Source organism: Rhea pennata, chromosome 9, assembly GCF_028389875.1.
Source record: "Rhea pennata isolate bPtePen1 chromosome 9, bPtePen1.pri, whole genome shotgun sequence".
Taxonomy (NCBI): Eukaryota; Metazoa; Chordata; class Aves; order Rheiformes; family Rheidae; genus Rhea; species Rhea pennata.
Window position 1 is genome coordinate 24,689,381 of NC_084671.1, and position 17,343 is coordinate 24,706,723.

The 17,343-nt window shown below is 47.5% G+C and overlaps 3 protein-coding genes across 3 annotated transcripts in view; 2 read left to right on the forward strand and 1 right to left on the reverse strand.

Moving 5' to 3' along the window:
- Positions 1-2,365, forward strand: part of GPC1 (glypican 1) — a 165,503-nt gene extending 163,138 nt beyond the window's left edge. The window contains exons 8-9 of the mRNA XM_062582842.1: positions 552-727; positions 997-2,365. Of these exons, the coding sequence (XP_062438826.1) occupies positions 552-727; positions 997-1,214 (394 nt within the window). The 3' untranslated portion in view covers positions 1,215-2,365. The remainder of the gene's footprint in view (positions 1-551; positions 728-996) is intronic.
- Positions 2,366-4,242: 1,877 nt separating this feature from the next.
- Positions 4,243-8,948, forward strand: DUSP28 (dual specificity phosphatase 28). Its single transcript, XM_062583079.1, is given in 6 exon segments — positions 4,243-4,297; positions 4,560-4,697; positions 6,062-6,227; positions 7,443-7,872; positions 8,825-8,904; positions 8,906-8,948. Coding segments are annotated over 6 exon segments (912 nt in total).
- A 981-nt stretch (positions 8,949-9,929) lies between these two features.
- Positions 9,930-17,343, reverse strand: part of LOC134144023 (claudin-19-like) — an 18,851-nt gene continuing 11,437 nt past the window's right edge. The window contains exons 4-7 of the mRNA XM_062582595.1: positions 16,547-16,711; positions 16,314-16,395; positions 12,483-12,593; positions 9,930-11,141 (exon numbers count right to left, since the gene is read on the reverse strand). Of these exons, the coding sequence (XP_062438579.1) occupies positions 11,042-11,141; positions 12,483-12,593; positions 16,314-16,395; positions 16,547-16,711 (458 nt within the window). The 3' untranslated portion in view covers positions 9,930-11,041. The remainder of the gene's footprint in view (positions 11,142-12,482; positions 12,594-16,313; positions 16,396-16,546; positions 16,712-17,343) is intronic.

The following is a 17,343-nucleotide window of genomic DNA, read 5'->3' on the forward strand; positions in this document are numbered from 1 at the left end:
GTTCCCACCGGTGCTGATGGTTAAAGTGCGGCTGCAAGGGAAGATCAGAAATGTTGTCTTCCTGTGTCCCCCACCGTGAGCCTGCCCATCTCTGCCAGCCCAGAAGCCTTTGGTGCTTCGGCATGTCGCAGGGTTCCCAACAATGCCGATGAGCTGCAGCACCTGATGGACACTAACGTGGGACTTGAGGGAAATGCAGCTTGAGTTGCTGGCTGACAGCTCCCAGGGAACTAAAGTCTCTCCAAGCCCTGTCTGCTCTCACTGGGTGGGAGGATTTGGTAAAGGGCATCAGTTCCAGCTGCATTGACCAGAGCCAGGCATGAAGCAGTGGTCTCATGAAGTGGCCTCAGGGTGAGCCCCAGGCTTGGACAGGGCCTGGCCCCTAGCAGCAGAGTGTGGCCATCCTTAGAGCCAGCCCCCTCACAGCAACGCAAGAGCCTGTGGCTTCTCTGTGGTTCAGAATTGATGGATTATCGCTGGCATCTCTACTGGGAGAGGGGAGCTTATTTTGGGGGGAGGCACTGAAACCTGTTGCTTTCTTTCCTTTGTAGTTACCTGCCCGAGGTGATGGGAGATGGCCTGGCTAACCAGATTAACAACCCAGAGGTGGAGGTGGACATCACCAAGCCAGATATGACCATTCGCCAGCAGATCATGCAGCTGAAGATCATGACAAACCGGCTGGGCAACGCCAACATCGGGAATGACGTGGATTTCCAAGACGCGAGTGAGTTTAGCAGAAGCCCCAGGGGCCGGGGAGGGATCCACCGGCAGGCGAGGGGGCGAAGCCTCCGGTCCTGGCGGCCTGCGGAGGCCCCACGGGGCCGGCCCGCAGCCGAGGGGTCGTCGCGCAGGGGGCTGGGGGCTGCCTCGACGGCGCGAGGCGTTTTGCGCGCATTTCTGCTCCGCAGCGGCCCCGCCGAAGGCCAGGCCACCCGGCGCGGCGCTGCGGCGACGAAGGCCGGCCCGGCTCACCGGCCGCCTGTCCCCACGCAGGTGACGACGTGAGCGGCTCCGGGAGCGGTGACGGCTGTCCTGACGACGTCTGCGGCAAAAGACTCGCTAAGAGCCCCAGCACCAGACAGCCAGAAACGCACGCCATTCCCAAGCAGTCGGGACACGGCGTCAGCGGGGCCAGCAGCACGCCGTTGCCTTCTGCCTTCCTCATCCTCCTTTCGGCGGCTTTTGTCGCCACGCAGCACTTGTGGCGGTAACTCGCTAGCACAGCCGGGAAAGAGACTGCGGCCGAGGGCTTCACTTTGCCAAAACCAACCACCCGACCGACAAAAAGGACATATTTAATTCACCTTGGCAAAAAAAAAAAAAAAAAAGGAAAAAAGAAAAAAAAAGGGAAAAAAAAGAAAAGAAAAAAGAAATGAGGGAGGAGAAAAAAGTTGCAGTTGTTTGCTATTTCTGGCAGTGCTCGAGCTGTTTTCTTCCTTCTAGGTCCTTCCCCAGCACAGGGCCCTCCTTTCCATACTTCATTGGTTTAATTTTGATATTGCCACGAATTTTGTTGTTGCGGGGGCTGAACGGCGCCTTTGCAGAGAGGCCCGCCGGGGCCGCCGGCCCGCTACCTGCGGCGGGACGCGCAGTGCCCGGAGCCCGTCCCGCGCCCGCGGGCCGGGGCCGGGAGCAACGCCGCCTCGTCGGACGAGAGACTGCGAGCGGCCGCGCTCCTCGGGCGCCGCGTTCGGGGGCTCTTCGGGGGGGGGGGTCCACTGTGCTTCTTAAGCAGACAGAGATGCTCCTTCACCTCCATCGTTGTATGTCGTAGGGGTGCGTGCGGATTTGGCGGGTCGAACCAAAACAGTTTGGCAGTGGCTGTTGGACCCAAAAATGCAGAACTCCCTTTTTCTTTGGAAAGGTCGCAGGTGGATTTCTTGACTAGAGCTTGTAGCTGATGACAATGTTGGATGTAGGTCTCCTACATCTCAGTGACTGGGAATGAGTGTTAGGGTTGGGGTGTGGGGTATTTTCCTTTGCATGCTAGTTGGAAAGCCATTTTTTTTAAACCCAAGTAATAACGGTCCAATTTCTACCTGCAGTGCAGTACCGTGGTAGGTAACTGAGAGATGAAAACATGCACAGTAGGATGCTTCACTCGACAGACAGTTGTGCTGCCTCTTCCTCCTCTGGCCCCAGCCCCAGATGCGAGTGCCTGGTTTTGGTAGCAAGAAAGACTGGGGATGCCGGAGCGCGGCAGCCGGCTGTGGGAGCTCCCAGCGGGCATGCGCGGGCACGGACCCCAAGCTGCTGCCGTGCCATGGGTGGAGAGGGGCCGGCGGCTCGTAGCAGCTGCACGCAGCAGACGGTGGAGCATCTCCTGGGTCCTGCTGGGGAGGAGCTGTGGCTCAGTGCTGGTCTCGGTGGGGGGGGGGGGGGGGGGGGGAGGGGGGGGTTGCGCGCTGACAAAGGAGCAAAATGCCCAGTTTTTCACACTAACAGTTTCTCAAATGTGCAACTTAAGGGGAGAAGAGAAGCCGAGGCAGGAGGGAGTTGTCTCCTGCTCTGCTTCGTGGTGGGGCTGGCAGCGAAGGCGGCAGCTCCGAGGCCCTGCACAGACAGTCGGCTGGGTTGGACAGTGACTTACTGCATAGCCTTCCTGACTTGTGCTCCCCTCTAGTCAGGTTAAAACAGGTCTAGTCTAGTGGGGTTTCAAGAGTGGGAGCCACAAAATCCTTCCAAGACACTGGCAGTTGGCTAAAGGGCCAGGTAATGCCACGAGACCCATCAAAACCCAGGGGTGGAGATGCACAGCACATGGGTGTAGACAGGTTTATTTACTTCTAGAAATATGTCAAGGTCCACATATTACTTTTATTGGTCTAAACAAATGCTGTCTTTTTTTTTTTTTTTTTTTTTAACTAGTGTTGCCAGTAAAAAAATCAGCCTTCATTTGCATAAAATTCCGCAATCAATCCTGCAGAAACTTTACATGCAAATGCAAGAGAGAGCAGGGCATTAAAACGTACCCTCTGCAAAAAAAAAGGGGGGGGGGGGGCGGGAGGGGTTACTTTGGGGGTTTAAAAGTCTGAACACCCCGGTCAATGTTTCGCTTTACAGGACGATTCGGCTGTCTTTGCCGGCTCCTTTTCCGTGCAGAGCCAGCTGGCTGCCAGCCTGGTTTACACTGCGAGTTTCTTACGGGCACAAAGGGGACACATTAAACGCGAAGCCGGGAATGTATTGCTGGTCCAGTTAATGTTTTAACCACCTAATAGGCCACGTTATTGGTCCTTTTGCAATAAAATAACCTCGCAGGCCACATTAATGTGGAAAAGCCTCAAGAAACATTTGTTATGCAGAAGAAACCCTTCCCAATATCTGCCCCTTTTTGCTGCCTTTATGCTCATGCTTCTGGTGTCCCTCGGGGGTCCTGAGGACGATATAGGTTCAGTCTTCCCGGGGGCTGCAAAAATTGGCAGTCACAGGATACCAGCAGCATCCCATGGGGACCGCGGCGGCGCCGCCGGCCAGGGGTGTTCCCTGTTGGGCGCAGACCCCCACTGAGCGCAGGTCCCCGGGCTGCGCGCGTCCCTTGCGGAGGGCTGCGCCGCTGCCTGGGGGCTTGCTGCTTCGAAGGGGAGCGGGGGTCGGGGGCAGCCTCTGCTTCGGGGCTCCCACGGCGGTGACTTGCAGTGTTCTGGGTCGGAAAAGCCTTCTTCTAGCAAGGGGTGCTGAGGGGGTTGATGCTCTAGCAAAGACTGGGAGCAGAGGCCGCGTCCCTGCACCGTGTGGAGCCAGGAATCGTGGATTTTCAAGTGTCTCTCTCTTTCAGCCTGCTCTTTCGTGCCATAATACGTATCGTCTAACCAAGGGGGAGGGTTGTTAAAGGCTTTGAGAGCGCAGCTACTTACCATTTACAAATGACAAACTGCCTGTTGTTTTCCGGTGGGCTTGGTAGGGGCTATGGTATAACAAAATATCTAAAGTCCACCTTTGCTTTAAAAACAGATGCATTTCTATCTGCAGGAAGAAGAATTATTTCACTTATTGACATAGCTGGACAGTTATCTATTTCTTTCTGTTACCAAGGTACTTGTAACTCTCTTGCACTGTTTATCTAAAGTTGAAATATGTTCTTTGAATCCTTGTATAAATAAAAAGGCTGGAGACTTAAATCTATAGTTACAGGGCAGTCTTATTTCTTTTCTATTTAAGTTGGGTTTGCAGGAGGATTTTTTTTTTTTTTTCCTCCACACCCTCCCCCACCCCCGCCACCCCTTTTAAGGCATGGCGATGGTCAATAGTCCTGAAGAAGGAGATCTTGCTTTAAAACACAGGGTTTATAAAGGTATAGTGGAAATACTGAAAATATAAGCAAGTTTGCCCTGCAATCGATCCTGTATAATCTAGCTGAACAGCTGCAGGGATTTGATGGATATGGTGCATGCGGAAACAAGAAGAGCCAAATTTTAAGCCATCGAGGCAAGGTTTCTAAATGGTCTCTTTCACTTGCCAATGCACCAAGACGTTGTGATGCAATATCCCGAGGAACCGGTATCAGCGTTTGTCAGTGCGAAGGGTTGTGCTGACTGCTTGCTCTGACCCTGCAGCAGTGCAGCTGCTGGCAGAGCTCAGGGCGAGCGAGGCGGCACGCCGGCCCGTCGCGGCGACGTGGCTGCTCGACCTCGAGCACCTGCCGGAGGCTGAAGCGGTGCAGCAGGTTCGTGTTTGTGTCTCCAGGAGTCAAGGTAACTCGTCAAAAGCAGCTAGTGAAGTGTTTCTGGGAGAGACGTGATAGCTGGGAACTAGTCAAAGTGCCTCTGCCTGGAAGCAAACATCACTTAAAAAGTTAATAAATTGAGTGATACCCTCGAGTCAGTAGATATTTCTTTCTTTAGCGTAATGTCCTGCCATTACAACAATTTATATGCCACATGCACAAATTTATGTCAATACAGACATGTGTAGAAATGTTGGTCTTCTAGGAAAAAAGTGGTTTGCAGCCCTCCTTTACCTCCCCTGTGTCTAATTATGATTTTAAATGTAGAGCTGTTTTCGTGTATTAAAACATTTTTAGTGGTTTGTTAAGATGATGAACATACATACATACATACATCTGTAAATTAACTCCTAAGAGCTTGAGAAAGCTGTATGGCTGATGCAAGCGATCCTTTGGCTCCCTAGAGGGTCTGCACAAGGGCACTGACACATAAAAACCAGGTGAAACCCCTGGTGAGATGGCACAGCCCTTGGCCAAGCAGTGGCTTTTGGGCCAGCCAGAAGCACCAGGACAAGCTGCAGCTGGGGCTAACAGTACCTGAGGTTTGCTCCACACCTCTACAGCAGCACCACCAAGAACAGAAACCCCTAGAACAGCCCCCGCAAGATCCGGGACTGAGGCATCAGGGCGGGATATTCCATCAAGGGGATGAGACTTTCAGCCCAGCAGTTCAACCAGCTTCTTCCAGAGGAGTGAAATGGCTCCATAGCCAAGACAAGGCATCTGGGGCACTTTTTAGCTTGCAATCACCCTCCCCGTGATGACGACCAGCCTTGTCCTATGCCACCTCCACCCTTGGAGCTGAAGCACTGTAGGGAGCAGGGAAGGGACAACCTTCTGGGCAGATTCATCAACCTTTCCTTGATGAAACGACCTTCATCAAGGCAAGAACAGTCAGCCATCTTCCACGTTAGTGTTGTGGCTTTCAGCCTCCCAGAGCAATTTTGGAAAACAAAAAAATGCTACCTGAGAAAGGCCATGCAGGAGACAACGACCAGTCAGTGCAGTGGGCCGAGCCAGGAGCCTGGCAGACGCCTGCAGCCTCACGGCTGGGAAGGAGCACTCCTAGCAAGGCAGCTGACTAAAGCCCTGCTTCCCCTCGCAGCAGCGTGGGACTGCTGCCCTGCTGCATGGCCGGGGCGAGCAGGAGCGCCCATCACCTCCCAGGCCTGCCCAGGTCTGGGTCTGGTGGGCCGAGGAGCTCACGAAGGGCTTGGAGAAGAAAAAGGGAGGCGAAAGTGCTGGAGGTGGTGGGATGGCGCTCGCCTGGACAGCCCTGTCACAGGACAGGGCAACACATTTTTTACGGTGGGTCTGCGGGCTCCGCCACAGCCATGTTTCTCAACGGGCTCGTGCAGGTCCCGGAGCCGTCCAAGCGTGGGGGCACCGTCTCAGACGGATGCTCTCTGCGGGCAGCAGAGAGGGGCCTGGGGACCTTTCAGGTCACCCAGCTGCCAGGGAAAGGTCCCGTCATCGTCCTTGGCACGTCCAGGCGTTGGTTAATATTCCTGATGTGGCTGGAGCACGGCCAACAGCTCGGTGGAGCCTGGATCAGACAGAGCATGGAGATGCAGATTATTTGCTACTGAAAATTATAAGGGGAGGTGTTAGTGCATTAGGAGCTAATGATGCGTCTGATCGATAACGCGCTATTACGAGTTAATGTTTACAGACAATACAGGACTTGGAGATAGTTGTTATTATGGCAATACATACTGCTTTTTTTTTTTTTTTTTTTTACATAAATAGGTTCATACTGCCTCGTAAGCGCTGTTAGGGCTCTTGCCACATCCTTGCTGTGGGAGGAGCAGTAATAGCACAGCCCAGCTTAAATTACTGACCTTACGTGGTTAATTATAGCTGGTTTTTTTCTGGAGTAAGCAGCTGTTCCACTTCTTTGATGGCCTCTTGCCTGCCCAGAAAGGCCACACACACACACACACACACACACACACACACACACACACACACACACACACACACACACACACACACACACACACACACACACACACACACACACACACACACACACACACACTCCTGTATGAAATGCTTCCTATTTATCAATTGATTGTTTGGGGTTTCTTTAAAAAAAAAAAAAAAAAAAAAGGCAAATATCCTTTTCATGTCCAGTGCGAAAGGCGGGTATTTTACTGAAGTCCAGAGAGATTAGAGCTGCTGTAGTTATCTTTCCTGGTAAATAATTCACTCTCTCAAAGAGAGAAATTAGCCTGGCACAATTACTTTCGATCAAACTATGCTGTTTTTATCATGGTTTCAGAATGTGCCTCACGCACACAAGATGACCAGAGCATCGCAAAGTGCTGCCGTAAACTTTTCCTTGTAAAGCAGCCCCGGGGCCGCCCGCCCGCACACCGCCCCCAAGCCTTGGGGAAGGCTCAGTAACACGCCAAGCCGAGCGGCTGTGCTTAGGCGTAACTCCATGAGAGACCGTTTTCTGGGCACTCAAAAGACTTTTGTTTCAGGAGACAACCCCCCCCACCACCACCACCTTTCACTTCAGCTTAGATCAGGGTTACGCCAGTGCTGATCTCAGCAGCGCATTTTCTGTGCCAACGATAAGGTTATTTTTTTATTATTATTTTGCTCTCTCTCTCTCTTTTTTGGCAACACGCCGCTATGGGACGAGCAGCTGTGCAAAGCCAACAGCTTGGCAGCCCGCGTGCGGCCGCCGACCCCGCGGCGCTAGGACCCGCCTGCCTCGGCCCGGACGGAGCCTCCCCGGGAGCGGGCAGGCAGCGGCCGGCCCTCGCCCTCGCCCGCGGCCGCCCATGGCCCGGCTCTGCCCGGTGGCGGCCGGGCTGCTGCTGGGCACGGCGCGGGCCGCCCGCGACCCGGCGCTGCTGGAGCACCACCGAGTCACCCTCTGCATCAACGTGTCCCGGCAGCAGCCGTTCCCGGGCCTGCGGCACGTCCGCTGCCTGCGCGTGCCCGTTCTCGACGACCCGGCCGAGGACCTGGCCCGGCACTTCGAGCGGTGCGGCGAGGCCATCGAGGAAGCGGTGGCGAGCGGCGGGACGTGCCTGGTGTACTGCAAGAGCGGCCGCAGCCGCTCGGCCGCCGTCTGCACCGCCTACCTCATGCGGCACCGAAACCTCACGCTCGAGGAGGCCTTTGCGGTACCGTACCCGTGCCCGCGTTGCGGGCAGCTAGCCTTTGGGGGAGAAATGCAGTGCTTCTTACGAGCCGTGACATCGCACAGCACTGGCGTGGTGCTCTCGCTTCTTTATTAGCGTATCTTTAGCTATTCGCTGTTTGAGTAAAATGCTGCTATAAACTTTTCCACCACCATGAGCCTATTTGGAGAAATATGCATTCAAAAGTAGGTTTCTTTGCACAAATACAAATGCAAATAAGCTTTAAGCACTGGTAACAAAATATGCATGCAAAAGTGACTATGTGACCCTACCCACTATCATTTGCTTATTCAGGACAAGTGAAGTTAAAATCAGTGACATGAAGCAAGTTAGTGGAAAAAAAAAATCAAGCTATTTGCAGAAGGTGTTTTGCAGGATTTGCTCTTAAAGCTGTGGTATAGATACCATCTACATAAGCGCTCAACATAGCAAAGAACCATGACCTAGGATGCCTACTGAGTAACTCAAGGCTAGCGATAAACAATAGCACCTCAATTTTATTAGCATGGCTGCCGTGTGTGTTTAAGTATGTGGATATGACTTACTCTAAGGCCTTTTAGTCTTCATCCACCTAGCAAGTATATGATTTAAAAGTCCCTAATGCAGGTACCTGGTTTGTGCCGCACGAGACATCATAGGCTTTCAGGTTCAGGAGCAGGCTTCACTGTAGTGTAAGGACGAGAGGCTCTTGCCACGCTTTGCGAGGGACACTCGCATTTCCAGCCCCACCAACAGCCCTTCCTCGTGTCCTGCAGCATGGACTGAACGCCAGCTGGTGTCAGCAGGCGCAGAGCAAGGGCATCTCACCAACCTATCGCTGCGCTATTGCATAGCGAAACCAAAGCCAAAGTAAATCTTCTCAAAAGACAAAGAGAAATAAATTATTTTGCCTGATTCCTGCACTGTTACTGCAATGTCCCTCCTCTTTCTCTAGACCGTGAAGGCTGCCAGACCAGAAGCAGAACCTAATGCAGGATTTTGGGCTCAGCTGCAGAGATATGAAGAAGACTTACAGAAACAAAAGCAGTCTGCTGAGCAAAGGACTTAGTTCTCTTTAAAATATTATCACACAATGTTATTTTAAAAGAAAGATGTTTGTGACAGGGAAAAAAAAGAAAGAAATCACTATCACATTGTACGTCACTAATAAATAAAAGACCTTACTCCTCAAAATGAGGTGATGGATCATTAAAGTCATCAAGAGCATTGCTACTGAAAGTGCAGGGGAAAGGGGCCGATACGCAGGGGAAAGCAACAGAAACAGAAAAGTGGTGGAAGGCCTGTAAACAAATGGTTATCCTAAGCATTTATTTTCCCTTGAGTGATGCTGAATATGATAACAATGCATTGAATGAACGCCTATGGTACTACATAGCTGTTTTATTCTACTCTCGTTTTTTAATTAAACTTCCCAGTGATATAAGTGCAAGAGCTGATGCAAGATCAAGGCCCAAATTTCTAGTTCACCTACCGGATCATCATTAACGTTCATCCACAGGTGCAGTCTTCAGCGGGACATCATTGACACAAGAACTGCTTAGCCTCTGCCTGATCTCTGAATTTTCCTTACTTTCAACTATATTAAAAAATCACAAGATTATATATTAAAAAAAAATAAAAAAAAAGAAAGGAAAAAAAGAGGACAACATACACAGATGGTGGTAAGGAGTTCAGCTCCCACTGTGCAAGTTAAACATCTTTTCTGCTTTTAAGCATATCCTACTAAATACCAAAGAGATGATTTTAAGAAAGAGTAGTGACAGTGGAGGGGAGGAGAAATGACGACACCGGCAATCTAAAAGCAATCTTCATTCTTTTAGCTTAGTAAGATCTATCAACGCCCAACTTCATGCCTTAATGTGGCTGAATACGTCCGCTGTGTCTGTACACACACACCGTGGCTAGATTGGCTCTGCTAGGCCAGGTTGCCCTGCTGAAGTTATCTGTTAGGGCATTAGGGACAACACATGAAACTTCCAAACCAGCCTGCATTTACATTTTGCCATAAGTCACTACAATTAGGCGGCGATACAGACGTGTTTCGTTGAACTGTTTTAATACATTTGTGATTTAAAAGCGACAAGTCGTGAAAGCTGCGCGTGTGCAGCGTAAAATCCCGTTCCACGCTGCTCGGAGCGTGAGCGTTCGGGGACGTCAGCTCACCCTCGGTGTCGCAGGGCTGGCGCAGTGCACAACACCCGGCCCCAGCAGCAGGGCGGCCTCAGACACGCGTCCGAACGCCCGCGCAACGCTGGGGAACAGAGCCGTCGCGCAGCTACGTGAATTAGATGATTCATGGGCAACAGAAGCTTCCAAAGTTAAAGACTGATCAAAGTAGAATTATTTTTAAATTTCAAAATACAGAAATAAAAATTTTAAAATGGGGCTATCTTCTAGTTATCTGAAGGTGCACGCTCATCAGAGGCTTTCTCCACTTCCAGTTGTGTTTGGGACCTTCTATACCATTTATCTTTGGTATCTTCATTCCCTCCAACATGGAATTTGTTGCAGTTCTGCAGGTTTGGAGGTGAGTGGTGGTTTCTCAGGGATTTTTTTTTTTTTTTTTTTTAAGTTTTTATAAATCATCTTGACTAGCATACATAACAATTTCAGTATAACATGAGCCTTCAAGCACAGAGTATATTTACTATATCCTTATCAAAGGCCATGATACCACTCACCAAAAAAAACCTATTTCAGTCAGTCAGTGGAATACGGCTTATTTACTATCAAAAGCTGAAGCAGCTAAACAAAAATGGGAAGTGAACTATTAATGAAAATACAATATATCATTGCTAACAGTGAGCTCTATTAACTTGCAGTCAGCTACATCATATCAGTTCCATGCTTCTGAGTCACCCGAAATATAAAACCATTGCTCTTGATTTGTCAGGATATACCAGACACTGTAGTTGAATTTTACCAGGCTTCTTAGCATGCAGAAAAAAAAAAATCTTCATGCCACAGGATTTCACAGCACAGCATTTTCTGTAGAAGCCTATTTCCATTTTAAACCCATTCCCAGAAGGAGGTATTAAAATGTGTATCACCTCCAAATTAAGATGAAAGCTTGCAGCTTGGAACCAGGTCACTTTCTTACTTGAGTTCATAAACCACTAACATTGCAAGTAATGCAAAAAAAAAGGTAAGGTTAGACGTACTCCTTGGTGCTTGTGACTGCCTCAGAGTTTTTAGTGTAAATGTGCTGCTGAGGAATTGCCTGGCCCATGGAATAGCCATATTTGCTGCCACTGTAAATAAAGAAAAAAAAGATATAAAATAATTAGGATTGCGCACACTTTTACAGTTTCAGCTGCTGTGGGGGTTACTCATGTAGGTCCGGATCCAATCCACTGACAGTAGCTACTTCACACGGGGGCCGCAATCAGAGCAGCCGTGCTCTTGCCAGTCCTGCAGTGAAGAAGACGACGTGGGCTCCTCGGGCTGTTAACCGGAGACAGTTTCTGTGCTCCCAAATTACACCTGCTCTTCTCTGAGGCCTGTAGTCACCGGGCTAAAGCAGGAGCAAACTGAGCCCTGACTGCAGCAAGAATGTGCAGGCTGCAATTCTTAGTACGGGAATCAAGCTGATGAGAAAGGAAGAGAGAAGCATCTGGAGTCAAACCAACTCCTCCATCTGTCCTTCGGCATGCTGAACTTTTACTGTCTGTCTTTAGCCTGCACATGTTTTACTCGATTTTCAACAGATTTCAATATATTTGGTACTTTGTACCAGGGTAGGGTGAGTCAGATCAAAAGTCCAAATTGGTTGATGAAATATTACCATAACACTTAAATGACATCAGTTTAGGCTCAATATGCAATAGCGTATCAGAGGCATACTCTCACTGACTGGCTATTTTGACATAGCTTTCCTCAGGTTAAATCCAGCAGTAGTGAGGATGTTTCTTTTTCCTTTTGTGTTGTCATCCTCTTAACTTTGTGCATCCTCCCAGCCATTTGGGTTGTTCTGGCTATTTTTAACATCATCATCCTGCTTCTTGAGAAAGGGACCATCTATATGTACAAATAATTTTAAAAATATATCCAGGCAAGAATAAGTATGGAGGCCAGAAATCTACCCTTTTTTTCCTGATTCGATACACAACAAAGCATTCCATGAGAAACAAGAAAAAATCATAGGCTTCTAACAATCTATATTTTAGGATGAAAATGCGATGACATTTTCTTCAAATTAAACATGACTATTTAAATGTGCTTATTTTAAAGGTAGTGAGCATTGCAGGCAAAGAACTTAATTATAATATACTATATTTTTATATACTTTTGGCCGAACAAAGGACATACAGATTTTAGCAGCATCAACAGTACTTGGAATTACGAAAGACTAGTAACAAATGATTGCTGATTGCAATGTATCATCAAAAGTGTGGTACTGGGGGATACAAGCATTTGGCAGAAGCCTGCGATGTATCGTAGCACTGAATTAGCCGTTACAGTTTCCTGTTTGGACTTGATAGGGCTGCAGCATTATACTGGGGTGAGGGAGAGATAATAGTATACAGATAGAAAATGGGTATCACTAGTATATAACTGACAGTTGCTATTTCAACTGACAAAGTCAAAATTACCTGTGTTTCTCTCTTTTCTTCCCTTTGCATGAACAGGTCAGGAAGATCCCACCAAGCATATAAAGAACAGATCCAGCCCAGCCTAAGTACAAAGCATCTCCTAGTTCATACCTGAAACAGAAAACCTTTCACAGAAGCAGCAAGTAACAGAATCACATAGAGAAGTTATAGACATTTCTCTGCTGTTTTACTACAGGGTGCGACACCAGATGCGGTTACTTCAGACTGAGCTGTAAGGGGCACGAACCAAGCAAACAAATTCCATTCCAGCAATCGGCTAAGTGAAAGGAACTTCATAGCTAGCAGAGGAGAAGCAGCCCATTTCTGTCTCCGCTCAGTAAAACTCTGAAGTGCATATTTAAGCGTGCTGCTAAACCACTGACAGAACAGAAAGTGGGAAGCAACCATAAAGATAAGAAGCAATAAATAATTGTGTTCATTCGGTAAATTGTTGGTCATAAAGGAGAAAGGATGACTCTCAAAAAAACAGAATCCATCTAAAGCAATCACTTTGAACAGTTCAAAAGGAAAGTAAATAAAGAAAAGTTACATGCATATTTGTTCGCACTTGCTGAATTTCAGATTAGCTGCCTGTTCGTTGCTCATTAATCCCCTTAGTTAGTCCTGCCTCTTCAGGTTTTAACTCGCTGAGGTTCTTAAGAGCCAAAACCCAGGACAAGGGCGTCCAGCTGCTGACAAACTTTAGAAATTACCACTTGATCTAGTACTTGGATAGAGAGCATACTATATAACCACATGTGAAGGAAGAACACAAGAGAGGAACTCTGTTGTACTGTAGGTGTCTCAGACCACAGGAGAAAACAACAGCACAGATACAGTTCCTGCTCAAATGTAAAAACTTCCTTTTTTTTTTTTTTTTTTTTTTTTTTTTTTTTTTTTTTTTTTTTTGTCAAACTCCTGCCAGACAGTAGAACAGTAGAAGGTTCAATCATGCTTACTTTTTGGTTAAGATTTGTTATCAGTGATTTTCTTGGACTGAGGGATTTCCTGTAGGGTCTTGCTCTATACAGTAAAATAAGGAGCTGTTCTTATTCATCCTGGAATCACTCATAGATGTCTTTCAGCAACAGAGAGTAACTAGTAATAACTTAAAAAAAGAAAAAACAGCAAGGATAGAGTGCTGAATATTCTTGGGGATTTTAAGTTGGCTGTAAGACTACACAGAAAACAATTACCCTTTCCTGACTTTCCTACCAGGAAAGAAAATCTAGCCCTATGTAAGTAGCTGTTTATAGGTAACTTAGCAATCATGTCCATAGAAAACTGCTTTCTGTGGTTAGCTATTTCTCATGACACAGATAGAAATGTCTGAATCATTCAGCTCCAGCAGGTGACTTAAGTGCCACAGCCAATAGCAAGGGCAAGGTAAATCTTGTGGCCTGTGCAGAAGGTATGCTGAAACCAGATAAGTGTATTTTCTTGCTATCTCTAAACATAAAAATCATTATTTGAGATTATCAGTGCTTCTGATTGCAGAGCTGGTTGTTAGCAGGAAGGCACTGGTGATTTCCAGGAGGTCATTCCCTTCCGTGCTCCCGTCACACAGCAGAGCCCCGAGCAGAGCTCAGGTCCCCACTGCACTGGGCATGGTGCAAACACAGAGCAAACGACAATCATCACCTCAAATGGCACCAAGAGGCAAGGGGGGCATGCTGGAGGAATAGTAAGGAACAACCAGAGAGTGTTGACCAGCACATGCAATGCTGTCTGCTCACTAGTGGCCTCTCTGTTGATGGAAAGGCTGCAGTCATCATACCAACAGAGTTTGCAGGAGGGAGCTGCAGGAGAATTAAGGTCTCCTTCACAGTTGTATGCAAGTTTCTTTAAGAACTAACAGTAAAACTAACTCATTTGCTGAAGGCAGAAAATCATGCAGTCTAAAAAAGAAACACATTTGCCAGTTTGGTAAGTATGAAGATCAATACTGGCCTGCAATTGAATTAAAATTAGCCCTTCTCACTGCATCCAAGGAGGATAAACTCACCCAAGAGAACACGGTATGCATGCCTTTACCAACGAACAAAGTTACTTCACTAAGAACTGCTGCCTAAAATAAGTTTTAAACATCAAGTTTAAAGGATATACTAAAAGTTCTCTTCAGCTACTGAACACAAACAAACCGGTAACTGATTAACATGCATTGATGCTGGAGCCCCGCAGCAACAGCAGATAACTGCAAAACTCACTAATGATTCTACTGTCTGCAATTCCTTATCATCAGCTGCTTAGGTCCTCTAACACATTTATTACTCCTCAGATAATTCTCTCAAGGGGACAGAAAACATAAAAATAAAAGGTCTTAACAAGCGCAATTTCTTTGTACCTGCTTGTTTGGTAAGGTAAGGCCTGCTTAAAAACATCAAAAGTAATTGCTTAAAGTACTTCGATTAATAACAAAGCTCTGCACCTCTGACCTCTCATACTGATCCTCAAGGGGAACCTATTAAACACTTCAAATATGATCCTAGGACCCTAGGAACTGAAGATTTATGGTTCTACTGATCTAAAAATTATAGACTTGGTGGAGGTATCGGCACATTAAAAACCTTCCCTCTTCCTCAAGTCAGCTCTTTCATGTTCGCAGACAACGTATTGTTTGTTTCCTTACGCCTTCCCCTCTTTCCAGAGAAATCACCCAGTCACCTCTACCCTTGCTACCAACTGATAAACTTACTGCCCAAAGATAAGCTGTCCTCAGCTGGCATTTAGTTTTGAAGCTTGCTGCTTCTCTATCAGGCGAGAATATGGGTTTTCATCTCCCTAGGCTTGTTTAGGCTCAGCTCTGTGAGCTGATCCTCCCACAAACTTTGCTGCATTTTAATTCATAAGGCAGACAAATGTTGACCTGTTAATATATGGTAAAAGATATTTACTGAACTTCTTTAAGACAAGCAGGACATGGGAGTGACATTTTTCAGCTCCCTGCAGGTCACTGCTGCTCAGCTTAAGCTGATTTGTATATTGTTTTTACATTTCCTTGTGAGCATCAATTAAGTCTACGTCACAATGCTACGAAGAAGAAAAGGTGAAAGTCTAAAATATCTTTGGCATTTAGACTGAGAGGTACAAAATTCTAGCTATTTGCTAGAATTGTGCTAGCTACCTGTACCTAGCTCTAAATGTTTGCGTATCTGAGGCATTTAAACATCTCACACTTCTCCCAAAGGGAGCAGCAGCAGAGTTTGAAAGTGCCCCCTCAGAAAGTGAACGGACAACAGCGGCTGCTGGTGCCATGGTCTTCCCAGGCACAGGAGACACCATGTCAACCAAGAGCAATACCGGCCGGAGCGAGCAGGCACTGGTGACGAAGGACCTGAAAGGGACCGAAGGCAATGTACATTTGATGCCAAAGAAGGAGTAGCCATGAAAAAAAATGACCTAAATGACAGCCAAGAACAATCTTCCTCCTAGTGTTCCTAGGATAGGAATGTGGAAACTCGCACTCGTCAAGGCTACATAAACAGCAATTCCTGCCTCTGACACGCAAGGAGAAAAAACTTGATCGGATGAGAAACACGTGAGGTTCGTTGGACTGATAGGCTCGGTAGAAGGCGTAGAATGGGATTCACCTCGCCCACAGAGAGGCACGCTCCCCTGAAAACAGCCGGGGTGTAGGGACCTAGGGGGAGATGTAACGTGAAGACGGCATCCAAGATCACAGGCCTGCGTGACAGAACATGGTGCGGAACACAGCGACGACAAAAGCGAGTTTTTGTTCTTTTTCTGTTTTACGCTATCCCCAAGGATTGAACTTAGTGCTGCCACCTTTAAAACACAAAACAGTTTGCTACAACAGATCTATTAACTTACTTGGTTCCAGCATACAACGGGTCAAAGAACTGAGCCATAACCATTGCAGCATACCAAGAAACAGCCACCATGGAACAGAGACCTACCAAAAAAGTGTTAAAGCGGCACGTGAGTGAGTGATTCCTTTGATGGCTGTACAACTTTGAACCATGAATAAATGTTCATTTCATTTAGTCTAGTTGAGAAAGCAATGCAAAGTACTGATAGCATTCTCATTTCGGCTTCAATATTACCTCCTAAAATAAAGATAAATCCTCCTGTGACAGCAAACTTCACTTTTCTGTCTTCATTACTCAATCCAATATGTATGCACTTTAAACCAATCAGCGAGAGCACTGCAGCTATGAATCCCAAAAGGATGGAAATTATCATCAGGGCACGGCATGCCTGAATATGCACTGTGTAAGACATAAAAACAGAGGAAAAAAATATCAGGATCTACACAGAAATTAGGTTTATTCCAGAAAAAAATAAACAATCAGAGATAGTCAGAAAGTTAACAGGAACAGTAAGGAAGGAATCTTGTATGACTTTTTTGTCAGAGAAACATCAAAAATGTAGGAAGTTTATACCTAAATTCAATCAGATTTCAATGCCAAACTATACTTCATCGGGGTATTAGTAAATTTGGAGTGGGGTGGGGGCTCTTTCATAGTTTATATCTTCAAATCCTGGGAAAACAGGGTATGTATGGTCACTTATAGGAGTGGAACTAAGTCTCCTACTTAGGATTTCTGGTGATTTCCTGGTGACAGATATTAGCGGCGTGCCCAGAATACCTTCAGTGCTCCTTCAACGCGTCGTATGGGGCTCCAGCACTGCCAGAGTAAGCAAAGAAAAGCCCCGGCCACCAGCTGCTTTGCTGCTACCAAAAGCAAGTGGAAGGCAGGCAAGAACCTGGTGGAGCTCGCAGGGACTTCATGTTCTGAGTGGAGTTATCAGGCAGGAGACAGCTGGCTGGCGGATCTGCAGAAGTCTTCTGCTCTCATCCCTACCCCTCCTCCTGCAGGGAGGTTAATGTTGGTGTGGG